Source organism: Condylostylus longicornis, unplaced genomic scaffold (genome assembly GCF_029603195.1).
Source record: "Condylostylus longicornis isolate FDR11 unplaced genomic scaffold, ASM2960319v2 ptg000163l, whole genome shotgun sequence".
In the NCBI taxonomy this organism is placed as follows: domain Eukaryota; kingdom Metazoa; phylum Arthropoda; class Insecta; order Diptera; family Dolichopodidae; genus Condylostylus; species Condylostylus longicornis.
Genome location: NW_026578131.1, coordinates 364,043 through 391,774, shown reverse-complemented (window position 1 = coordinate 391,774; position 27,732 = coordinate 364,043). Strand labels below are relative to the sequence as shown.

Sequence of the window (27,732 nt, the reverse complement as noted above, 5' to 3'; positions counted from 1 at the left end):
GGACTGGGCTCGGTTTTGTACGTATATATATACAATTTTATGGTGTATAAATAAATTTTTTGAGAGCAATACTGAATATTTTTTGGGAGTTTTTTTTTGTTAAAAAATAATATAATATCCTTGTTATCTATTATTATCATTTTATACAAACTATGCTCCGGCAGTAGTTTATAGTGCTACAAGCTCTTAAAAGAAACGGTTCTTTAATATGGTGATGGCATTTTGAGTCAAATACGTTGCAATAATTGAAGTATGTGACATTGATATTTTGTTGAATGTCACATGATTGATCACAAAATATATTTATTATAAAAATTTTATACAATTACCAACAAAATTTGAAATTCGTTTCAGTAAATGCTGCCTTTGTCATAATAAATATTGTAGGATATTTTCAGAAGTCATTAATAATTTCTGCTTAATAAAATTAATTGAATTCATGAACATAATGACTGATACTGCCTGTATTGTGTTTCTATATTTAATGTGATCGAAAAATTTTATAAATTTATTTGAATTAGAGAAGTTCGACTGTGCGCACTCAAGCATAAAAATGAATGTCCTTTTTTTATATCCAATGTTATTTTTCCTTTCTTTGATTTTTCTATTTTTTCTTTTTAATCTTAATTTAATAATCCTTATACATTTTCTTTTATTTCTTTAATTCTTGTTATATTTGTTTTTTCTTATTTTCTCCCGCAGGATAACTTGTACTCCATTAACCTGGTTTTTTAACTACTATATATTTAATACTATGTTATATATATTAACTTATAGATGTATAAATGTATTACATATATATATATATATATATATACATAATAATCAAACACTGCTATTACACTACTACATGTACATAAAATACAGATATATAACAAAAAATGAATATATTAAATACATAATATGTATCTACCGTATATATGTATGTGTATAAATGTAGATTTAAGAAAAAAACATTACCGTTAACTGATATCGTCTTCAAAATTAAATTTCATCTACTATATGAATTTTCCAATTGTTTTTTTTTTGGTTTTAGTTTAACAATAAAAATATAAAATTAAAAAAAAAATAATGAAGAAAGAAAAAATGAAAAACAAGGAAGAATTTTTTCCACTTTTTCTTTTTTTTTATTCTTCATTCTTATAAAACATTATCCTTTATTATAATCATATAACTAACATTTACAGTAGGTTGTTGTAGTTGTTGTCGTTGTTATCCTTTCTTATTTTTTGTTATACTTTGTTTGTTTCTTTTTTTTTTTTGTTAATAATTTGTTACTTTTGTTTACTTTGTGTTATTCTAAATATTATTCGGTAAACATTGAAAACCTTTTGATATAAGGGTGAAATTCGAAAAAGTGAAGTTGAAATCACAGATTTTTTAGCGAAATTGACATTAGAATGACACTGATATAAGCAAATAGAAATTACTTCTACTGTGTCGGTTTATTTTTCAAAATTTTGTCTGCACAAATTGATTTTGAATCTGTAACTCCGATGAAGGTTTATTTTTGCAATCTAAAACGTGACATAGTAAGTTTATGTATTTTATCTAAATGAGCTCATTAAGACTAAATAAATAATTATACTTTTTGAATAATATATTCATTTATAAAATAAATTCATAAATTTTCCAAATCTCTCAAAATGAAGAAAATTTTCCTTTTGATTCGAAAAGGCCACTGTATTTCTTTCTTCCGCTTTATCGAATTTGATTTTCTTCTGATCAAATTCCATGAGTAAATATTAAGGATCACTTTGTTAGCCAGAACTTAACCAGAAAACACGTTTAAAGTTTTAAATATCTTTTCTCAAAATATTTCTCTTAGAGATTTTTATTAGGTCGCCTCGTCGAATTCCGGATGACAATTCAAATAAGCCCTTATGTTGAATGTTTTAAATGTCATTAAGCCAAAAAAAAAAAAAAAGTGAGATAATTCGATGTTCCTACATTTCTTTTATTTTATATTTTCTTTTTTTTTCACAAATTCTTGTTTCTTTTTTTTTACCTCTTGTTTTCATTTTTCCTTTTTTTTTTAATTATATATTCTCTTTTCCATTCATTCCTTCATTCATTCATTTGTTTTTTGTTGTTTTTTTTATTTATTTCATTTTTATCTTTTATTTTCTTTTCTTTTTTTCTCTCGTTTTCATTGCAGAATGCTCCAAATATTGAAAAAGGTGGTAGCCCACGTGTATCTCATCGTGTCATTAAAACGCCTGAAAAACAGAAGAAGAATTCATTTTGTTCACCACAGAGAGAGCCCCCAAGGTAAAGAAAATATGAAATAAATAAATATAAAACATAAGAAAGAAATTACAAGGAAAAAAATAAAAAAAAATAGTAAAATAACAAAAAAAAAACGGGAAAAATTCCCTTAAAAATAAAAATGTATAGCAAACCCAGGGAATTGTAGGAGCTGAAATTCTTAGTTTTTCATAATAATTATATTTTTATAAGGACATAACCGTTATGCAGGATATTCTATTTCAATTCAGTACAAATTTTGTGTTGAAAATTTTCTTTATTTTTATTATTTTTTTTTGTTTTCTCTATAATTTAAAACTGAAATTCCCATGCGTTACTTCTATTCTTTTAATTTTATTTAAACTTACAACTAAAATTTCAAAATTAATTACTATGTAGGTTAATAGCAACAGTTTCACTTATTAAACTTACAATTAATGCCGTTCTCGTTTTTAGTTTATAATTTTATACTCGTATGTTGGGTTATTGAATCTTGTAGAATCATAGTTGTTATGGAAAAGGAAATTTTTTTACAAACATTTAATAATAGATTTATTTTACAAAAAAAAAAATCAATTAGGTCTAATTGATTTTTAATTCTATGAATTTTTTTAAGATCAAATAATTTCGATTGGGACTTACCGTAAAAAAATATCGATATGATAAAACGAAAGAGTATTTTTTCGTAAATATCGTATCGTAAATAGGTTAGCTTAGGTTAACGCGGCCCAGAAAAGAAGAGGCCCGTTGTGGCACTGCCGGATCTCTCCTTTTCCGCCCTCATTCGAACCAGCCAGAAAACTAAATAACGATACGTTTAATTAGAAGTTGATCAAATTATTGAATGAAATCTACATTGCGATATTTTCGTTCAAACTTTAAAAAGTTCCGTCACAAAATGCATTTTTAAAAAAATATTCGCCGACAAGGTATTCACTAATTCTCTCTTATTAGAATTTTTTGCGCTGTGATATCCTATGAAAAGGTTCTCTACGAATGTTCTTCAAAATTTCAAAATGTTTATAAAAATACACTTCGATTTTGGATTTAATAAGGAAATAAACTTTATAAATTTGAAATGGGACTCACTTATTAATCATTTTTAATGGACTAATTAAAGTTAATAAACTTGTACTTGTTAGTTAAATTTAGAAAAGATATAAATGCGGGTCATAATAATTCTTTTATTTTCAACTTTTTTCTGTAAAAATAAAACATTTTACTGTTAACTCTTTTGGGACAGATCGAATTGATCGAGCTTACAAACCAGATTAGTCGAAAAACTTCACGTTCAATCTTACAAATGCGACACAATTTTCGCCACACATTCTAAATTCTCAATCACTGGTAGTTTCTAAAGTTCATTTATTCTAAATTTAGAATGTAGACAAAAACTCTTTTGTTTTTAGTCAAATTTAATGTTAAAATAATGTAAATCAATCTTAGCTAAGAATTAGACCTTAATTTAATCAAAGTATTAAATATTTTTAATGTTCTCTAAATGTTCAAATTAATAAGGAAAAATGTTCTTTAAATAGTTAATAATCCAAGAAAATTTTCATATTCTAAAAAAAACTTATAACTAAATAATTTTTTATATTTTTAATCCCGTTCTCTTATCGCCCAAAGAGATTTTTGGTTTAGTGAACCTTTGAAAAATTTACTCGTGTAATTTATAAGTTGGGTACGCTTTTTACATATTTAACATATTAAAATGTTATAGAAAATTTCATCGTGCTGACTTAATAAAATTTTTAAAAAAATATACCTGCTTATTTTATTTTAACACATTGCTATCAGCAATTCTTTTGAATGACAGCTTTTACAAGAGCACTGAAAAATGTACTTGTCCTTTATGATAGATTGCCTTTGACACAATGTGAACATATGAAAAGGATATTTATTTTATTTATATGTAGGTTTACATACTCACCTATACATATTAAAATTTTATAATTTAACAAAATTATCCATTTGGTTAAGACACAAAATGCAATTTCAGAATAAAAATAAAATTTTAAATATCCTTTGTGGTGGTGCTCTGCTGAAAACTCTCAACATGAAATATAAAAAAAAAAAATTTAATTTATTTAATTTTATGTGCTTTTTAATTTTTTTTTATATTTATGCATTCCTTGCGCTTACTTATGTTGCATCAATCATAAAAAATAAGATGAATATAAAAATGTTCTACTTTTCATTTTATAGTTGATGCATTTGTGAGCGAACCAAAAACTATACTAATATTTTTTAGGTTCCATTGTGTTCTTATTGTTATAAATTTTTTTTGTGCTTTATTTTGTTCTTCTAGCATTAAAATTCAATTTATTTCCGGTGACGAAAAACACCCCATTAATAAAGTTCGAGGCTATTTGAATTTAATGTGTTATTTTTATTGTTATTTTTTCTTATATCTTTTTCTTTTTGTTCTTTTTGAATGATTATTACATTTTGATATCAGTAGCAGCATGATGATGGACTGTATTTTTTGTTTTTGCTTCTTTTTATGAGTGGAAAAATGCTTCAAGCCTTTGTTACATTTCTGCTTTTGTTATAATGTTTGTGTATTCTTGTATACTACGGACTATAACAAAAAAGATATTGTAATATAATAGTTTTGATGAAAGTGTTAGTGAATTCGATTTATATACAAAAAGTAGGAAATTGTTTAATAAATAGTCAGGCTGATTTTATCACATATAGTTCTTTTTTATCGGTGATTTTTCACTGCTATATAGGAGTAGGGACTTAACTAATAAACGTAATTTCTGTATCTCTCGTCAAGTGTTGCCCGGTAGTATTTCTGGTCTGCCCATAATCTTTCATAGCCATTTCAGTAAGCTTGGGCCGCTTTTCTACACCTCTTTCAGCATCTTCATCTGTAGTAACTGTTCTACCAAGATATCAGAATTCAGAGACATCCCCTATGTTGTTGTTATTTATTTTTAAGGGAGTAACATTAATTAAATTTATTTTTAAGCATTTTTTCTTGTTCGCATGTATTCGAACTGGAGATTTTTGAAACAGGCTCTTTATTTTTTCTTGCATAATATGTGTGTGCCAGGAGCGCTATTTTGTCAGATCGTATTCCAAATCTACCGATTTTTTTGTTAGGATCCATTTTATTCCTACTACTAGACTTGTTACTTTCTTTACAGCCTCATCAAGAACCACATTGAATAGGAGTAGAGAGAGAGGACAGCATCGTTTGACTGCTGTTTACAGCTGAATTGGATCCCTCATTTACTCTTAATGAAGGACTTTCAGCTCTGTATTCTTATATACACATAATACCTTGTTTATGTTGATTATTTTTAGAGAACTTCTCTTATTCTTTAAAGAGCGGTATTGTGCATCTCGAACTAACGCTGAGATTCGTTCAGAATGCCCTCCTCTCTATAGTAAATTTAGCAATACCTGTGATTCACTATGTAAGCGCATACCTACGCACGTACTTTTAAATGAAAAAAAAGGTTATGAATACATTCATAACGACGACGAGTATATGATAAATGTGCCGCTATGTATATTGAAAATAATGAAATTGAATGAATGAGAAAAAAGAGAAGAGCAAAATATTAAATAAAAAGGTGACACCATTTGTGTGATAAAATTTCACATCACTCCCTTTCATGATTTATCATTACCATGTCATAATGAAAATGATTGTTGCCTGCTGTTTTAAAATTGAAAGAAGAAAATCTTTTACTATTTTTCCTTTTTTTGGATGTGTGTTAACCACTTTTTTTTTATTTTATTATATTCGTTTTTACAGAATAAAACAAGAAAATCAACCCAAAAGAGTCGTTTTGGAGACAAGAGAAATTCTGTTTTTTTTTTTTTTTTGAAAAGCAACTCATAAAATACACATAAAAAGTATGAATGAATCAATTTTCAACAAGTTGATTGCAAACAAAATTAAGAAAGAAAAATTCATTTATAACATTTTTGGGCTACTTTTCACTTTATAAATGTCACTGTTGAGTCTAAAAGCTTGTGAAAACGTGAATGGCAATGAGTGTAAGAAATAAAAGAAAAACGAAAATTGAATGCAATTTTATTGAAAAATTATTATGACGAATCTGTCATTTTATTTGCAATGCATATCAAGTAAATAAAATTTATTAATTTTAATTCAGAAAAATTTTATAAAAGAGTTATGGGATCGCTAGGGATCGAATAATAATCAATAAATTAGTTTATGTATTCATTTGGTAGGGATTTAGTTGTAAAGTTGATCAATTGACCTGCTCGATTTCAATTATATCGCTTTTTTTTCTTTTAGCTTACTTACGAGTATTCTTAAAATTAATTTTGTGACTTGAGTAATTTTTACATTTTTAAATCTTTCTTCTTAAAAAGATTTGAACTTTCATCCCAAAAATATTTTTTTTTTCTCCTTTTCTCATTCACGGTGGGAACATAAACCTTCAAAAAATCCTCTGAATTACATTCTGTTTTGGTCTAGATCGTTTATTTCTAACCCGCATTTTTCATTTGATTGGGCCTCCTTGTATGTTTTGTTGCAACATGTTAAGGTGTCTACCCACCTTCTTTTGTGGGGGTTAATCTAATACCTGCTGGGTTATCATATTATTCGGCCTGTATAATGTGAGTTTCAATCATCTTCACTTTCTTTCTTTTATAGTCACGTTTATGGACGTGTGGTTCGTAGTTGTCCATAGTTCATTGTTTGTTATTGTTGTTGCCCAGAATATTCCACATATCGTTCCGTCGATTAACATATCGTGATTTTCAAATATTTTCGGCCAATCTTTCTCTGTTCTTATTACGAACAGCCACTCCATGTACACCTGTTGTAGTTGTAGCCTATTACAATGCATATTTCATTTCTGGATATTCTGCACAATGTTATAAACTGTTTGGGAGACGAGTGCATGGTGTCTTCGATTCTCTGTGGAGATATAGCTGTATTAGATATGGCTTTTCACGCTCATAACGTGCTTGCTCTTCGTCCTAAGTTCGTGTCGTTTCGCTCAATCAATTAAACTTATAAGTATATTCTTTTTGTTAACATGTCAGTAAAATTTTGCGTTTCAATTTCTATTGTAAAAGACTATAGATAAGTTAACCTCTTTATATAATACATTGGGATTTTTCTATATGGGAACTGTTTTCATTTAACTACGAATGGAAAACTCATTAAATATCAATTAGTTAACGAAAGAAAATTGGAAAAAAAATATAGATAAACTTAAATATTGTGGAAATCGTATTGAACTGGCATACATTGATATTGAAAATTGTTTTAATGTTTTTTTTCTTAGTATTGAAAATTATTTAAGGTACAACATGTTGTGATGACCTATAAAAATTTTTTTTAAATTATTTTTGAATTCAATTCAAATATTTTTTTTTCCCTGAAAATTTTAAAATTTTTTCATTATTTTTACATTTTATGTAAATAATTTAAATATAAAATGGCGATTGGTAATTAAATTTTTGAGTATTTTTTTGGAGTTTTTTTACATGTGTGTTATAAAAGAGTGTGTTTAGTTATTTAGCTATTATTGGAAAAAAGAATGTTAGAAAATGCGCTTTTTCGATTCGGTTTCTAATTTTTTATCCCACTTTTGTTCGATGTCTTTACAATAAAATAAGCAGGATAATAATTTTAAAACTATTAAGATAGTGAGTTATTGTGATTTAAAATATTTTCACATTTTTCCACTCAATTTAACTTGTAGTAAAGGTAAGTAAGAAATAAGAAATTATTGAAGTAAACAACAATTGGTTTCGTTTAGTTTGTTGTAGTATTCTCGTTAAATCATAGTACTGTGAATTTTCTTGAGGTTGAAATAGGGTTACAATAAATTTTACTGTTAGAAAATGTTAAACTATGGTAATTGATAGATTTATAGTATTTAAAGTCTTCTTAAAGCACAATTTTTAATACAACGCATTTTATAGCTGTGCACAAAGGAAAAAAAATTGAGACTTGCAAGAAACGTTGAGAGAGGCGTTTTGTGTCTGAAAATACGCATTAGCATGACACAATGTGCATTTCTAAGTCTGTTTAAAAAAATTTTATTGTTACACGAGAATTGATAAAGTTGATCCTATCTGGGGTCTACTCTATAAATAAAGAATTTAAGGAATTATATGAGAACGAACACAGAACATGTTTATATTTTGGACTCAGACCATAAATTTTCGGTTTCAGCTCTAACAAAATAAATTTATACATGGTACGAATATGAATTTCCCAATACAATTATGCAATATTATTAAATAATCAGAAATATGAATACATAGATTATTTCAAATGATTTTTTTTGTACATACATATTATATAAAATATTATTTTTGTTAATATTAGAGTTTTATTTCTTTATCGTTTTTAGTAGATTTCTAAAATAAATTTTGAAAATTTCAAGAAACAAAATCCTATTGCTAAAATAAAAATAATTTTTTATAGTGAATTTATTTTTTTTATTGATAATTTTAAAGTGAAAATTTAAAAAAAATTATTGTTTTATTTTAAAAAAAAATTTATTAAAAATTTATTGAAAGTAATTTTCAGTTGTTTTAAATAAAATTTAATTTTTATAGCTGAAAATTTGTAGAATAGATTATATTGGCATCATGTAGGTAATGAACACTGAAATTGAATTGAATCTTAAATTAATAAGTAATGAAAAATCAAGTTGAATTACACAGTATGGAACAATAAATATAAATCATATTTCTTTTTTTTTTTAAAAACATTTATAAAATAACATACATTTATTGTTAATAATTATAATATTAAATGGAAGTATCAATAAGGAAAAGGAATCTCTATTATTTGTTATTGTTTTTGCGCTTTTAGAACGAAGACAAATTTTAACTCGAATAACGGGAATTAAACGAAACATATTTTACGAATAAGGCGAATTAAACCAAATAAATTTGAATTGAACCAATGGCTTTTAAGTAGTTCAAGTGAAAACAGTGATAGTATTCGTTAAATTATAATATTAAAATGTCAAGTAATATAGGCTCCTAATGCGAATAAGTAATGATAGGCTTCTCCTAAACGTATGCTAAAATTTTTTCTTATCACTTACTCAATATCATTGCGGTTATTTATCATTGGAATTAATTCTCAGTATTTAATCAATTAGGAAGGGATATTGATATTTATCGTAAAAGTTTCAAGAAATTTATTTGTTATATATACGAAACATTTAGGCGAATGAGTTTCTGTTACCATTAATAATATCAAACTTTTTACGATAACTATCACTTAGTGATTAGATACTCAATATAAACTACTTTATTTATTTGCTTTTAGACAAACATGAATTATGTAATACATTAATTGAAACTAATTCATAAGAAAAATTTATTAATTAATTAGAATTTAAATACAAATACATAGTTTAAATCAAAATTAATTGTACATTAATTTGCAAAATTAAACAATTTTTTTTTCAATTAGAGTTAATATAAATAAAGGAAGAATTAACAATGTTGAGTAAATCCTTTTCCTGTTCATATTGAAAAGAGCAAATTTCTCATGTTTTGTACGTGCGTCATTATTATTGATACATTTTTAATATTATAATTATTAAGAATTCCAATTAAATATTAAGTAAATATTAGAAAAATAAAATTATTCCCTTATATATATTGCAAAATTACATATATAAATATAATTTATTTATTAATATTATTTTTCTCATTATCTTTTTCCCGTTCTTTTCTTTTCTTTGTTTTTTTTTTTCTTTTGTTATATATTTACGTATACTTATATAAAAAATTTTTGATTTTGTTTTCTAAACCAAAAAAAAAAAACAAAAACAAAAATCGAATATAATATAATTTCGATGAAATCCACTTGACAACGAACACAATAAAACAATTGTATAATTTCATCTTGTATAAAAAACAAAAAAATACAATAAAAATTCTTCTATGTCTAATAAATTCATAATACAAACACATGTACATGTAATATATTTGTATAATAACATGCGTCAATAACAATAATATTATGTAATCTATATTACATTACCATTCAACAACAACTTCAAAACTCATTAACAATGAAAATAATCACAAATGACAATCAACATGACAATAAATTTTCTGTTCCTATACTATTTGTGCTATGTTTTCTTTTATATGTTTTACTATTTTACAATGACGAAAAATATTCATGCAAACATTCACATTCATATATGTATTCATTTTTGTTTCCTTATTTTCGTTGTAATTTTTTGTTTTTTTTTTGCTTTTGATGCAATTCCTTTAACTTCGGTATATAATTACGAAACTTGAAAAAATTTTCAACAATCAACATCTTCAAAAAAAAAAAATGCTAAATGTATGATCTTTTTTAATATTTCCTTTTTTATTTAACAAAAAAACATTCGTTATTTCGCTGAATATGCAATTGCAATTCATACAAAACAAAAAATGGCGAAAATAAAAACACAATAAAATTTTTGCAATAACAACACATTGCAATTTCAAAAATACAAAAAAAAAACAAACATCAACACGGCAATTTAATATTTTACTGTTTTACTGTTATGATACTATTACTTTATATACTATTGTCGCATCGGTAATGACAATCTCACACTCTCCTTATATATGTACAAAATACTCAATTTCTCAATGTCTTCATTTCATTGAAATTTGTTTCGAATCTCTCTCTCGCCCTATCTCTCTGTCTTATTCTATGATTGAACACCATAACCGTATTCTGTCAACACAAATAATAATTACTAATTTGAATAACAAAAAAATAATAAACAAAAACAAAATAATCAATTTTATTTTGTAAAATTACGGTTTCTGCAAATTGCATACGTCGTACAATCAAATATAATATTTTGTACATGTGTACGTACATATCTATTACATTTTATATTTCTTTATCATTAAAAATTTTCTTGTTGCCACTGTCGCATGATGATAATGACTTTTGGTAAATAATGATAACGATAACGGTAAAACAAACATGATAAATGACGGCAACTGCAATTTTCTTTTATCCTTGTTATATACGGTGTTTTCTTCATATCGTACGTTATATAACTTGTAAATTGCATCTTTCTTTCCTTGCGTATATCGATTTGAATTAAAAATGGCAAATTCATCAAAATCTTATGCTTTTTCACCACAAAAATGCAATAAACTTAATAATTGCATTAACAAAAACATAAAATAAAAAATTTCTCATTTATTTTACTTATTGTACTCTTTACCTTCAACATTTTCATTATATGCAAATAAATTATATAAAATCTAATCCTTTGTATATTTTCATAAACAAACATAATGAAAATAAAATCATAAAAAATATACACACAAACAAATATTAATCATTGATCCTTTTCTATTTTTCTGTTATTACTGTGCTCTTATTTTGCTTATATAATCCTTTCATAATATATATATATATATATATATATATATATATTATATCCTTTTTCGATGCATTCATTTTAATATATCTATACCTCATTTAATTCCTTGTAATATATAAATACCTACACATAAATATGTACATATTTTTCCTTATATATATATATATATATATATATATATATATATATATATATAAAACAATATCTTGCATCTGATTTGAAAACATCATATTACTTTTATCAAATCTTATATAATAAAATACACATCATATTATAAATGTGTATGTGTATGTATATATATATAAAATAAAAAGGAGATTTTCGGAGAGTGATGATGATATGGTATCATCAATATATACAACACCGCGTGGTTCATTAGGTGGTACATCACTTGGTACAATATCATCGCGTGCTTCAATGCAACATGATCCTGTCACCCATTGCCCTAGCAAAGTTGGAGTTGTAATCACTTCATATAGACAATCACATCGCAGGTAAGCAGATAATAATAATAATAATAAAAAAAAAAATATTTTTCTTGTTATTTTAATTTTTTTTTTTTTTCAATTTAAAATAGAAATTTTGTGTTAAAAGAGAAACAAAAATTATTTCATATACAGGATGTTTTTGTTTTTTTTTATTAGTAATTTTTTCATTAAATTATATAAGCTATAAAAGATTAGATTAAGAGAATACGAAATAAAGCTTGCGACAAATTTTTAAGTTTAGCATCTCGTCATTATTTTTCTGTATTATTCAAAAGTCGCCATTTAATTTATTATTATCATACTAGATTCCATAAAAACCATTTGACAATTCGATTGGCTGGAAAACTCATTTTAATATTAGCAGAAAGCACATTATTGCGGCACTAAAAAAATAACTAAAAATTTTTTGTACGAAATTGACATAATTTTTGCGAGGAAAATTTATTAAACCATTATGGCCGAAATTTTACTAAGGAATTTTTAGATATTTTTCTCTTAAATAAGTTCGAAAAAATTATAAAAAATTATTAAAAAATTGTTGATGCCTTTCAAATTTTTATTTAAGGTACTTTTTACCGACACGGGTTCATTTAATCGTACTTCCTAACGATGGGTGTTCAATTAGACTGAACGTTTAATTAGCATGCGTAACTTCATTTTATAATCAGATAAAGAGGAATCGGGTTAATGAATTTTTATTTTATTTAAATTTTTCATTCAGAAGAGTTTTTTACATTCAAAATGTAAAAAATATTAAACTTTTTTTTTGTAATTTTTAAAAATTTCCCCCAGTTTTTTTTTTTCGAACAACATTTTCAAACATCCTGTATATATGACTATAATTTATATTTATAGTTTTATATGCATATAACACAAAAATAGAGTAAAATTAATTACCTTTATGTTAGATTTAGACAAAAAAAAAAATTAAAAACGAAAATTTCCCTATATTCGTTTTATTCCTTGTTTAGAAAATAATTATGATTTCCACACCTTTGCTCCTTTCACCTGTTTTTAATTTTTTTCGTTTTTGATTTGCTTATTATTTTTTTTTTATTGCAAAAGTTTAAAACTAAATTTAATTTTGTTTCTTGCTTTTATTTTGCTATTTAGTGTACATATAGGAAAAATTTTTGTTGAAAGGATTCAGAATTTTTTTTTACTTTTCTATTTTGGAATTTAGTAAAGAGGTTGTTAAAAAATGATTTGAAAGAACAACATTTTTTAATTTTATCTTTAGTGTTTTCGTTACGTTACGATTATGATGTGAGCAAAAATTAGGTGACAAAAAAAAAATGGTTTTAATTTTTGCTTTTTTCTTTTGTTATTTATTAGTGTACATAGAGAAATGTATTTGAACAAAATTAATCCTTGAAATTTAATTTTAGCGTTAATTTTTGTTTTCTCTATTATTTTCGTCGCTACTTTACATACATACAAAATATGTAGGTATACAATGAAATTCAAAATAAGATGTACTAATTTTAGTGATTATTAACACTGGTTTTAACAATATGAGGTAAAAATGATGTTTATTTAGGACAACATTAAATTAAAATAAAAAAAAAAATTGGAACGAAATTCATTTAGGTGAAAAATTTTTATGGTAATGTTGTTAGTTAGTAAAATTAATAACTCTGATTTTCACCTACAAAATATTATTCTATATTATAAGGATCAAAAAGGATATCATTCAGTTTTCTAAAAATAGGTTTTTAAATATGAATATTGTAAAATTACAATAATTTTTGTACATAAGGATGGGAGGAAATTTAGTTTTATTTTATAATAAAAATAATTTTTTTATAATGTTTGTTTCTCGTTTTAAAAAAGTTTGGCAAAATGGTTTCTGTCGCGACATACTTGAAATTTTATTTTAAGAATATTCGCTTTAAATTAATTTTTAATATTATCAGGATATTTTTTCAAAAGAAAAAAAGTAATGTATATAAATAGAAAAAAAAAGAATGCCCAAAATTTAGTTTATTTTTAATGATGTTAAAAGAAGGAACTGCTCTCCTTCTTCGTTTTTAAATTATATTTTGAGGGTGAAGAAGAAAAATTTAAACAAGTAAAAATATGTGGAAATAAGGAAAATATGAAATGAAAACAGAAGAACAAAAAACAAAAAGAGATAAAAATAAAAATTAATTTCGTTTTATTTATAAAATTTTTCAATGGAAGGAAGAATTTATTTGTTTGTTGTTTTTATTCATTTGATTAAATTTGTGTTTAGGATTCCTTTATAATATTGCAAGAATTTAAAGAATCACGGAATTTTAAATAATTTAAGTATATAAAATAAGTAAACTTTTAAAGCCAAAAAATATGTGGGGGGATGCAAGAAAAATAGAATAAAATAAGAAAGAGACTTAATAATTACAAAATGTGTCGTTGCTGCAGACAAAAAGATATAAAAAAAATTAAAATGGAAAGATAAGTAACTAAAAGAATTTCCCAGATTTTTTTTTTGAAATCAAATTAAATATTTTAAGTAAACACATAGCTACTTAAAAGCCCTCTTTAAATTATATAAAAAATTAAATTATTTTGTCATTTAGAAATAAAATAGCTTTAAAAATCACTTTGTATAGAATTAGGAAAAATGACTAAACGCTCCTAGAAATATGCAATTTTTTAAACTTTTATAATGGTATATTTTATAATAATGTTGTAAAAATAGTTTTGTTTTAATTTACAATTCTAATTTTTTTAATTTTACTTTTTTTAAGCATTATGATCTTTGCAAATTATTTTAAGTATTACTTCGAAACAGAATTAATTAAATCAAATTCCATATATTAAATAGATCACAAATACTCTTAATAAAATTAATATTCTAAGTTATTCGAAGCAAAATTTCATCCCTAGTAACAGAGTTTTCCATAAAAATATGTTTAACATTCAAAATATTGCCACAAACGGAATAAGTCGGCACACTAGTATTATTAAATAGATACTTCTTCGTGAACAGCATATGACTTAGACGCAATCTGCAAATTTTTGTTTCTACAAATCTGTTACTTATTTTGTACACCGGAGCAGCCGTGCGAATTAAAATTATAAATATTAAGATAAATTAAATTTGTAAACCCATAATGGACGTGGCAGCCCAGTGTATTGATAATGTTATTATAATTTATTATATTATATTATATAAATAAATAATTATATATATAAATTATATTATATAAATATTATATAAATAAATAGGTATATGGTATATGGTATAAAGTACTTTGTTCAGATAATCTTTTTGTAAGAAGATTACATCTTCTAAATATTTAGATCATTTATATTTTTCTTTTAATTAACATATTAGTGAGCTGTAAAGATATACTAGCCACTGCAGGATATTACATCATTTACAAAACTAAAAATACGAGAATCACACCACAATCAAATAATTGCGTTGACTCTAATTTATAAACCTATAGTTTTTATTCTCATTCACGTAATATTACAGTAATAATAGGTGAGTTCTTTGATTCCATAAATGACATGTTAATTATAAAGGTGTGAAAATTTCAATAATTTCATATTTAAAATGAAATTTTACATCATGAATATTGTCGCTTGTCATACAGTCACTAATTTCATAATTGCATTGCATTGCATTAAATGAAAAAATTTTTTATTTCAATATGCAATTATTATAATAAATTAATATTTTAAATATTTATATAAGATTTACATAATATTATTATAGAAAGGACAATATAACCATTTTAATTAATTATTATAATTAAATTAAATCAATAAAGTTATTAAAAAGATTGCTATAGAATTTTTATTTTTTTTTTTTATTAATAAAATTGAAACATTTAAATGCATATTTTTTTTTTATTTTATACCGGTTATTGAATAAATAGATTAATTAAGAATATAATTTTCAATTATATACTAATTATATATAATTTTCATGAGTATTTAAACAAAAAAAAAAAATCTTATTGAAGTGACAATTAATTGTAAAAATATAAATAAAAATTTATTTTCGTTTAAAATTCGCATATCACAGTGATAATACAGAATTTCTGTTTTTCTTTTTGTCCCTTTATTAAATTTAAAAATCAAATAATTATCAACTTTTGATATATTAACCTTTTTGGTTTAATTTATTTATTTTGAAAATAAAAATTTGAAAATTTAATAGTGTAAGAAATCAAGTGGAAATTTATGGAAAATATATTTAAATTGAATTGAATTTCATAAATCTATAATCCTTTCATCAAATATTTGAAGTTTAAATATGATATGCAGATTAAAGTAATACGATATGAGTTTAATAATAGAAGGAAAATATTGTAAATTATATTTCAAAATTTATTTTTTTGTCATTTAGTAAAGATTATGAAAGTTCACTTTAAGTAATCAATTATAAAATTTTTTTGGAGAATTGTAATATTTTTGGAGAGTTTATTTGGAGAAATTTAAAAATTTTGCTTGTATAAATTATTTCATTAATATAACTTCTTGTATAACAAAAAATTAAGGTAAAAATTAAAAATATTCTAATATCTAACCTGAATTATGCATCTAATTATTTTATTACCTATTTGTATAATTAGAAAATGTTGCATATTTCTGGGGGTATCATAAAATAATCCAACTAATAAACTGTTTCTCTAATCCTGCTATCCCTTAATTTGGTTTAACATTTTTATTAGTTTTCGTGACAAATTTAAAAAAAAAATAAAAATAGATTTTTTTGATCAGTGTAATGGAGATTACTTCATTTAACCTTTAACCTATACGAGGTGAATTTTTTTACATATTCGACAAGGGGGTAGTATTTGATTATGTACTCTTTTAGTCAATGATAAGGTATGATTCATTGACTAAAAGAGTACATAAAGCTACAGAGAATAGGAAGGTGTTAGGGAAGGAGCAATTACAAAAGAACAAGTGGTAGATGTAAAATTTAGTAACACCTTGCCGGATAAAGGTTAATATAATAGGAATTTTTACAATCATATATGAAAAATTGTGCTATGCTCTTATCGTTTAAGAATAATATTCTCTAGTTTAAATATTATTAGTTTAAGTATTAATAGTTTCTCTATTTTAAGAATAAATATCAATTTGATTATATGGGAATAAGTTCTGTTTCATTTAGAATAAGAATCTAAGCGCTTTGTTCTGTTTTCAAATTAGGTAATTTTTAATTTTATAGTTTTCAAGGTTTTAATTTCGCGTACGTATTTACGATATTCAAGATGAAAAATTTTTAAAAATACTTGTTTTCTTTCAATGTTTAGGTAAAATGTAAGAGCTTGTTTTATTTTTTATTACGAGTACTAACAAAATTATTTTTCAATATTTTTTTTTGTCTCCTTTAATTTTTCCTATTTATTTATTAAATGAAACTTTGTGCTCCTATGTGTAATGATGACTTCATGTTTTTGTTTATTTATTTTCATTTAATTAAAATGTATTTCTTAAAATCTTTCCATTTTCTCGAATAATTTTTTTATTTAGTGAACTAACGAAAATATTTTTATATTAATTGTTAAAATTTATTGTTTCTTATTGTTATATTTATATGTGTGTGTATATTGATTGCAAAATGACAATTAAAAATTATTAAATTAACGTTACTTTGTCAATCATTTTACTTTAAAAAAAAACCAAATTCGAAATCATTAAAAAAACAAATTTTTATGAAAACTAAAAAAAAAAAATAGTATGGGACCAGATCCACTCTGGTAAGTTTTCAGAATTTTCTCCATCATTATTTTCTTTTTCCCACTTTTCTTACATTCTTATTGTTGTTGTAGATTTTTAGAGTCACTTTTTATTTTAATTTTTGTTTGGACTAAAATTAACACTACATTCATTTATTTATTATAAAACAATTAATTGGTTAGATAAAAGTAAATTATAAACAAAAATTGTAGTTCTTCACATTTTATTAAATTATTCTTTTCTATATATCCACAAATTTGAATGCCTCAAATATTTTTTAAAATTTATAAATTACTATAATATTTGTGTTTAATTAAATTAAAATTTTATCAATAAATTTTCACAAATTCTCCCCGTAATTTATTTGAATAAATTGAAATATAACATTTATTATAATATTTTTTCAATTTTTCTTGTTGTTTAATTTTATTAATTAAAATATTCAATTTAAAGAAAATTGTATTAATGAGATTGTAATAATTTTTATTATTATCTCAATTAAATGTCGCATTTTATTAGCATGTTGAAATTATAAAATATTAAAAATAGATTTTTTATGCAGAATATTCCAAAATTTAATGTTTAATAAATTACTTTATTAAATTATTTTAATTATTTTACAATAAATACATCAAATGCTAATTTAAAATTATTATTGATTGTCAATTGAATAAAATTTAATTTACCGAAAATTTAATATTAATGTTGTGTTATTTTTTGAAATTAATCTGGAATTAAAAAAAAAATGTGAATATTTTTTAATTTATAAATGAATTTAGTTTAAGAAAAAAATTGTATGTATAAATTTTTGCTTATTAAGTTTTAAATACCTTATTTTGTCCAAAGAGTACATATGAAAATTTGCATGTTTATTAAAATTATTTTTGGCCGCATTATGATTTTCTATTTATTGTGTAAATTAGTAACTATCGAATAGTAATGATCGAATAGAATTCTTAATACACGTAATTCATAATTAATATGCAAAACAATGTAAAAAATAAATCATCAATAACTTTTTCATACTTCAAGAAAAAGTTAGCCTTTTAATTTTTGTGCCTTAAAATATCACGAAATTCATATGTGCCGCTATTTATCTGTAATATTTAATATAAGATATGTAATTCTAGTTAGTTCAAAAACGTCTTCTCCTCCGCATTTCGATGCCACAGCTTCGCTGGCCAATATTCGATTAGGAAATACACACCGTTTTTGCTATATGTCCTAATAAACCGTGTCGCGTCAAAATTCAAACCGCAGTACTGAACGCCTCCCGTTCTTGTTCCGTTCCTTTTTGGTAACAACACCTTTGTTGTTTCACAACTTCGCACGCCATCCCGAAGCAAGTTCCCATTCCTTTTAGTTTCCCCATCTACAATATTTTTCAACATACCCAATAGTGGAAGCACCAAACAGTCCATTTTCGTAGGCCCTTTTTTTTCCTCTGACGTTAATGTGGCCAGAAACTCAGAGCAAGGTTACCCAACCGCAGAACCGCTCTGGAGCGCCCCACTATTAAGATATGTACTATTATGTCAGTACAGGAGTTCAGTAGCCCAAGAGTCGCTTTGCTGTTCACATAAATAGTAACGCCCCTAAGCCGACACACAGTCAACTATCGCCAACTCGGCAGTCCAGTGACTAGGAAGCACCTCAGCCTGAAATACACTATTATAATCCGCCAGGCTAGTAGAATCTCCAGTCCTATTTTCTCGCAGAATACTCCTGCTCTAAACCTAAGGTTTGCTATTCCACTTACATAGATACACAATATCGATTAGTTGATAGCGAGAAATTTTAACTTTAATGAAAAATCCTTACAGAAAAGGAAAATTGTTGTGCTGCTTTCCGATTTGTGACCCCAAATCATATTTAATTATTGTATTTGAAATAAGCATGTACCTTACCTTTAAGAATAAATTTATAATTATTTTCATGTTGCTTCCAAAACTATAATTTTCGACGAATTTTTAAAAAACATTTAATTTTGATTATGTAGTACTAGAATTTTTATAATTTTTTTTTTTTGGTAGCTCATATTAATTTTGAGTAAAATGTTTTTTATGTAGAAATTATTTTAAGTTGTTTTTAAAACTATATTATTATTTGTTTTTTTATTTTACAAAAATGATTTTCTTAAATTACATATATTTACTATTTAACCCTTTTATTTTTCTAATTTCCCCATTCACTCACTTTATTTTTAGTAATTTTTTTTATATTTTTTAATTGCTACAAATTCCCAATCCCTTTTAGAGAAAAAGTAGTTTAAATTCTAGGAAAAATTCACTTATATTTTAATTTTGAATTATTTTTTTATTCGTAGTAATGTCAAGAGATTTAAAAGTAGATAAAAAAAAAAAAAACAAATATTTTTTTATTTTTTAACAATTTCAAAATCACCATATTAGTTTTTATCAAAAAGCGTTGTGTATTTAGGCAAAATATTTACCAAATTTTATAATATTTTATCCCTTTATTTTATTTAAATAGTATAAACAAAAACAAAAAATAGTAAAACCAATCCAAAGTCAAAAAATCACAATTAAAAAATGAATTTTTAAAGCAAATTAAAATGCAATTTGTTTTTGTAATTTTTTTAATTTTATTTTTCTATTTTTACTATTTTTGTTTTATTATTAAAAATTTATATAATATTTATGAAAAATAGTGTAGAAAAACACAAACATGTACATTGATATTTTATTATTAATATTATATAAAATAAAATTAACTTTTTAATATTATTATGATAAAAAAACTTGTCTATATATATGGTAGATAAAATATATAATATTGTATATAATATGCACATAATACGTATCTATAAAGGATATCCTAAATTTGATGGTATAAGCGTCCTATGTAGAGAATCAGTTGTTCAGTAGGATTTCTTTTTAAATTTCAATGAAATTCTGAAAAACTTCACAGCATTGTTAACCAACAAAATCATTGAATTTCAAAATGAATTTGAAATCAGCAAAAATTTGAACAATTTGTATAAAAATATTTAATTTTTAATTTGTCATTTTATTATTCCACAAAAGTAAATTTAAAAATTTTAAAAATAAATTAAAAAACAAAATCATTACAGTTGATTAGATTTTTAGTTTGGATAAGTAACTTGCTTCAATCAACCGAGTTTAATAGCACTGTTCTTATACAAGTTTTACAAGCTTATGATTTTTAATGTAATAGTTGTCAAAAAATGCTACGATATTTTTATCAAATGCCTTTTACAATCCGATTTCGAAAAGTCTTGTAATTTTATAAATTTTTGAAAAAATTCAATTTAATTATGAAAAAATATTTGAAAAAATCTTGGCGATAGCTTTAATCTACGTTTACGATTACTTAACAATTCAGGTCTTGAAAGAAGCAATACTTGCTGCAAATATCAAAACTAAAGCAAATTTGGAGCAAAAATGTCAAAACTAAAAAACTGACAAAACAACAAGGCAAATATTGTCAAAATTATTAATTTTGACAATATTGTTATTAATTTTTTTTAAATAATTTTATTAATTTTTTGCCGCAAATTGTGGCAGAACTTTTGCAGCGTAAACCAAACCATTTATGTACATACATTTGTGTTCATTTTAATGTGAGTAAATTTTAAACTGTTACGTCATTTTTCATTTCAGTAAAGGGAATACATCCGCAATATATTAAACTTTAATTGTACTTTCAAAATCGCAGCACTATTTGAATATTGATCAAAATTAGACTATTGATACGAGTATATTTTTACAATAGAATTCGAATTTTTAATTTTAATTATTTAGACACATCGGCAAATTTATAATTTTTTAGAATTTTAATAATACTATGTATTTGCAATTATTCGAACCTGACGATTTTTGGATAACCTTTTTATTATAATTTTATATATACATATAATAGATAAACTAAATTAAATATTGTTCATAAAAATTTCCATTTAAATTTTATATTTAATGCAAAAGTATTTAATTATTTATAACTATATATATATATATATACAAACATAAATATTTGTATTTGTATTATTGTCAATATGTTTATTACGTAAATTAGAAATTAATATATACATACATACATGTATTATTATAATTATATTGCATAACATATACATGTACGTACATTTGTATATTAATATAAATTTATTATTATTTTTTTTTCAAATATTTTATAAATATTTAATAAAAGTAGTTAGAGAAATTAAAATTTATCACATATAATAATAGTTAGAAAAAAAAACAAAAATATTAAATTAAAAAAATTAGAAAATAAAATTTTTTTTTTGCCCTATAATGTTGTAGTATTAAAAATGTCCTTGTATATCCTATTTAAATTATCATATTTTGTTTTAAATATGAATATTAGTATATACAGTGGAACCCGTGTAATTGCAATCCGTATAAATGCAAAACCCCGTTAAAAGTGTAAGAAATTTTTATGTTTTCTCATTTTTGAAATATTTTAAAGGAATTTCCAGCTGATAATTCCAACCCGCATAAACGCAAATAATATTCTAATTGCAAAGTATTCTTTAAAATTTTTAAGACATCACAGAGATGAGAATTTTTTTTTTACAATCTGTCAATATAATTCTATTGTCAATTTGAGCCTTGATGAGCTTTGATGAGCCAAAAACATAAATTTTCAAAAAAAACATTAGCTCCTGCTAAATGTAATTGTATTGCAAGTATGAGGCGAAAATAATTATATTGCAATTGTTTTTCAGTTTTGCAATTATCCGGGTTCCTCTGTACTCACAATTATACATATATATATAAATATAAATATTAGAAAAGTACAATGTTTACGTAATACTTTTTTTTTGTAATACGATTTAATTGTGTTATAGATTTTTTTTTTTATAAAATAATAATAATATTGGCCTAATATACTTTGTATATAAAATATTTAATATTTTAATGACTTAAAATATTTGCTCGTTTAATGAATAAAGTACATATAAGTATTTAATAATGACATTGACATAAATATTTTTTTTTTATTTAAATTTGTGTAAAAAATAAAACTTATTATAACGAAAAAGATTGGTTGGTTATCAATTTTAAAATACTAAAAATTTTTATAAAGAATCTTTGAATTTGATATTGGGAATTATAATATTCGGATAACTGAAATTGTATAAAATATAAGCCTTTATATGAATCAACCCTTTAAGGGAAACTCTTGATTTTCCAATAACAAATCCGAGTCGAAAATATCAGTAGTGCTGCTTGTTCCATAGAACATATTTAAATTATAAAATTGTAATAATTTGTTAAGTATGTCTTGGAAAGCATTACAAGTTCTAAATTACTAAATTGCTTCTGTTAGTTATCTCCTTTAATACGGTCCTATTTTAATATTTCCGTTAACAAAACATTAATAAATATGTTCAGAAACTTAATTAGACACTATAATATTTAGCAATAAATCACGAAAAATTACCGCTCCCGAAAAATTTAAATTGTTAAGATATTTCCAAAAATACAGAAATTAATCATATGAAAAATCAGTTTTTTTCTAATACGTTTTGTTGTTCCGACTGTGAAAGTATACACTTAGGTCAAATAGATCTGTATCGTTCTAATTTTAGTATATGTTCTGCTGAAGCAAGAACTTATAAGCGGCACTTATGGAATTGGCATCGGAGAACAGAGTGACGCTCATTTGGGTGCCGGGCCATAGTGGCCATGCGGGCAACGAAGTTGCCGATGAGCTGGCGCGGAGGGGATCTGGGGCTGCCTTTGTGCAGCCGCTGCCTTTCTGCGGTCTGCCTTCTTCCGCCGTGGGGGCCAGGCTTGCCTGCCTGCTCGCGGCGGGGCGGGACAGGAAAGGGTGCCGTCATGCGAAAGTGTTTCTTTCGGCGTGCTCCGGCGGATTCGCCGCGGAGTTGCTGGGGATGAGCAGGAGCCGGGTTCGCACTATTGCGAATTTCTTCACGGGGCACTGCCCAGTGAAGTACCACCTGCATAGGCTGTGGAAGTCGGGCTCCCCCTTGTGTAGATTTTGTGCGGGTGGCGATGAGACCGCCGTGCACATCCTCTGCGACTGTCCGGCACTGGCTGTTCGGCGCCGCAATTGTCTTGGACATGGGTCTCTAAGTGTTCGGGAACTGTTGTCCAACTCCCTTAGGGATATCCCCGGATTTGTGATTGGGACGGGGATATTATAGACGGGAGAGTTGGGGGGCTACAATAAGTCAAAAATGGCCGCGGTGGCTTGGGGGGTTACTCCTGTCCCACTCGGTTCCCTTAGAATCTACAGAATCTACAGGTCAAATAGATGACCCCCTTAGGGTTGTGATAATCGCTAGCCTTGCATTTTTGCAACCTCTCCTGAACCTCCCCCCGTTTTTGATAAACCGATTTAGATTTCTGGCATTATAAGTCGTCAAACGTAAAGAACTTTTTGGTCATGAGCACAGAAGATGAGTCATTGATTCGACCTCCTCTTCCTGGCCACAGAACCTTCTGCAATGATCGTCAATAGGCCTTCCCATACGCCTTACCGCTTCTTGGTTATCTGTGAAAAAGTGAACCTCGTTTATTGTGATTACTTCCGCCTCAAAGAGCCTGTAGTGGTCTAGAAGACGAAAAGATGTTCTGGAGTTGTCAAGTTCTTTGGAGTAGATTCCTCTACTCATTAGATCGCATAAGTTATCTTAACGTCCAGGGTAATAAAGAACTGAACTTTTCAGAAAAGCGAAAAAACTAAAATTTAATTTTTATTTAATTGAAATATTTGGAAAATGAGAGAGAGAATGTAAGAATTTTTTTTGATTAGAAAACTATTAGCATAGGTTCTGAATTTTCATTGATCTCAAAGTTGACCAATTTTGTAATGTGTACAAAAGTATACATGTGTAGCATCCAGAAACAGACATAAAAATTTAGATTTTATAAAAAAATTTTAAATTTAAAATTAATAATTTCTCATAAGAACATTAAATTTTAAATTAAAATTTTGAATTTCTTATACTAAAATGTGTAATTGTTATTCCATTTGATATTGACCTCGAATTTAAAAGTCTTAAATATTTTAAATTCTCTAAAATTAGTTCCTTCTGACCACAATTATGTAAAAATGTAGAAAGATAATATTCAAATATACCTAATCACTTTCTATTATTGTTATTTTTATGATATTTTGTTAGTCTCTAAACTCATATTGATCCGAACATTGTTATTGCTATCATTTCATTTTATTTTCAATGAATATTGCCCTGAGTTTTAGAGAAAATAATATTTTTTATGGCCACCTAAGGGCATCGGATGTTGAAAATAAAATAGTATTCATTTATTTATTTATTTATTTTTTATTTTTTTTTTTGTTATTGAGTCATTTAAAATAAAATTACCCCATAGGAATACAAAATGCACACAAATATACATATATATAGAAGAAATTAAGTAAAATCAAGTTCTGTTTTGTGTGATAATAATTAGAATAATAAAGAAAACCAAAATGAATTGGTCATTAAATTTGTCATTTTATACAAAAAGGAAAAAAAGGTAAAAAATTTATATGCAATAGTCCTAAGAGAAAATGAAAGAAATAGTAGTAGGTCTGAAATTTTATAAATGAAAAAGATGTTTTGCAGAAATTCGTTTTAAAAAATCAAGAAGTTTCTATGCCTAGTGTAGTGTGTGTGTAACAACTGTAATGTATAGTACAGTTATTACTCGACGGTACCATATTAAAATGTGCTACTAGTTCGACTTTTGTATAAAAGTCGAACTATACTAAAATTGCTTGCAATTATTCTTTAATAGCTTCCATGACATTTTCAATGATCCAAATCTTGAAATCTGCTTTTCCTTCTTATATAATTTTACCGGTCAATACGGTTCTCTTATTTTCCGAATCGTGCAACCTTACTAAAGTCTTTTTATTTTACTCTTCCTTAAAGTGGTGTCTTAATTTTTCTGATTTTTCTGTAAGGTGGCTTGGATTTTGCTAACCTTCTTATTATAACGGTCTTCTAGCTGTACAACGATTTTTTAATTTTCATAAACCTCCGCCACACAAAGGTCCTTCAGTTCAGTTGATCTTCCCGCCAAGCAATTCGTTTTTCCAATCTTATTTAATCATGCCGAACCGATTTAATAATCAACTGAGTCTCGTTTTTTTCTAATTGTTAATAGTAAAAATAAAAATTCATTTTTTACTCGTATATATATATAATTTTTTTAAAAAATTAAATTTGATTTTATTAGAGTTTTTATCCTTATTACCCTTTTTTCCCTAATAAAATAAAAAATATAATAATGTTGATATTTTTGAAAGTGGGTTATGATAAACAAAATTTTTATCTAAATGACCATTTATGTTTACGTAAATTTGAAAAAAAATAAAAATTATTTTATTAATTTTTATAAAATTCATGAAGGACGTTTTATTAAATTAAATGTACAGAGTATTTCATTGGAAAAATATTTCTGTTTTAAGTCATAATTTTTATAACAACTCTGTTTTGAATATTTATCTAATCGTCTAAGTTCTAACTAATATTCTTCAGTTGATCTTAGAATCAGTTCTCTAATATTTAAAAATTTAGAACTCATTAAATAAAATGTAGGTCGAATTATTTACATATATTTAAAAGGCTAATTTCTTTATACTTTGAAAGAGAAAAGTAATTGACTGAATTTTTATACGGCTCGTTTTTTAAAAACTGTCGACGGTAGTAACTGCAATTAATGTCAAAGGGTTTAAGACGAAAATATTGAAAGATTTAAGAAAGTTTTTAAGTATATAAAACATTCACCAAAACTGAATTACATTGTACGCTTTTATATATGGTTTAAGTGTATGTATTAGCAAGAATATTGTATATTTTCTATACATACATGTTTATACTCGTATGTTGTATATGGTTAGAAAAATGAGTAAATAAGTAACTTAAACATATATGAAAATAAATAAATTGCCTACAAATTTATTTTTCAAATTCGAATTAAATCTGTTAGTTACTATTTCCTGAGCTTGGATATTTGAATTTAATATATACATAAATACATATGTATATTGTACATTATATTCGAAAGCTGTACTGGGTTTAGACATTTTTTTCTTTTTGTATTATAATTGATTTTGTGGGTCAAAATTATTTAAATTCTCGATAAAATGGTTGAAAAGTTAAAATGTTTATTTTCTGGTTTTAAAAATTTAAAAATAAAAATTTAAGTGATACAATTATATTATAAAATTTTGTGGTGTGTGCTGAGCAGTTTAACCGCTTTACTAAAATTACACTACACAATGTAGAGTGATATCTGAAATGCTAAAAATGTATTTTAAATATTAAAAACTTGTGCAACAATTTTGTGTTATTCAAAACGATACTAGATGACGCCACTTTTGTTCTTTTAGTGTCACAGGAGTGTTCTTCTATTTGCAAACGTTCAACTATTGGCTTCATTCATTGTTCATTTTTTTTGCAGTATCAATTTCTAAGCAAAGTAAATCGAATTCATTTTCATTTCAAATTTCTTCCATGATTATGATCCTTAAAAAAATATAAATGTTCAAAAAATTAAGACATGATTGAAGAATAATAGATATGTACTTACAAAAATATTTCAAGTTTTCCTGAATAAAACAAAAACCTTCAATACTTACATATATTTGCTTTTTATCATTTTTAAATCCAATTACATAACAAAACAAATGTAATTTGACAAATCGGCAGAGTAAAATTTTTGTGTCTGCAGAAGAGAGTGTTGTCATAACTTTTGCAGAACTACAAACTTAAATTGTGGGTTATAAGCATAAAAAAACCAAAAACTGTTTGCATTTGCAAATCTAATGTAGTATGACCGCCCTGAATTCAACCTAAATAAAAGTACTCTAACCGCTCTCTTTTGCTTCCTTGATTTACTGTTGAGTGAGAACGAGCTCGTATTATAAAACTCTCTTTTATTTTA

The 27,732-nt window shown here is 24.9% G+C and overlaps 1 protein-coding gene across 6 annotated transcripts in view; it reads left to right on the top strand.

Annotated features, from left to right (window-relative positions):
- Nucleotides 1-27,732, top strand: part of LOC129616211 (ras-specific guanine nucleotide-releasing factor 2-like) — a 169,442-nt gene that overhangs the window by 122,204 nt on the left and 19,506 nt on the right. For 3 of the 6 annotated variants that reach the window (XM_055531719.1, XM_055531722.1, XM_055531717.1), the window contains 3 exons: nt 2,159-2,271; nt 11,945-12,124; nt 17,806-17,826. In XM_055531719.1, coding sequence (XP_055387694.1) covers nt 2,159-2,271; nt 11,945-12,124; nt 17,806-17,826 — 314 coding nt within the window. The remainder of the gene's footprint in view (nt 1-2,158; nt 2,272-11,944; nt 12,125-17,805; nt 17,827-27,732) is intronic. The other 3 variants (XM_055531718.1, XM_055531723.1, XM_055531721.1) reach the window with 2 other exon arrangements.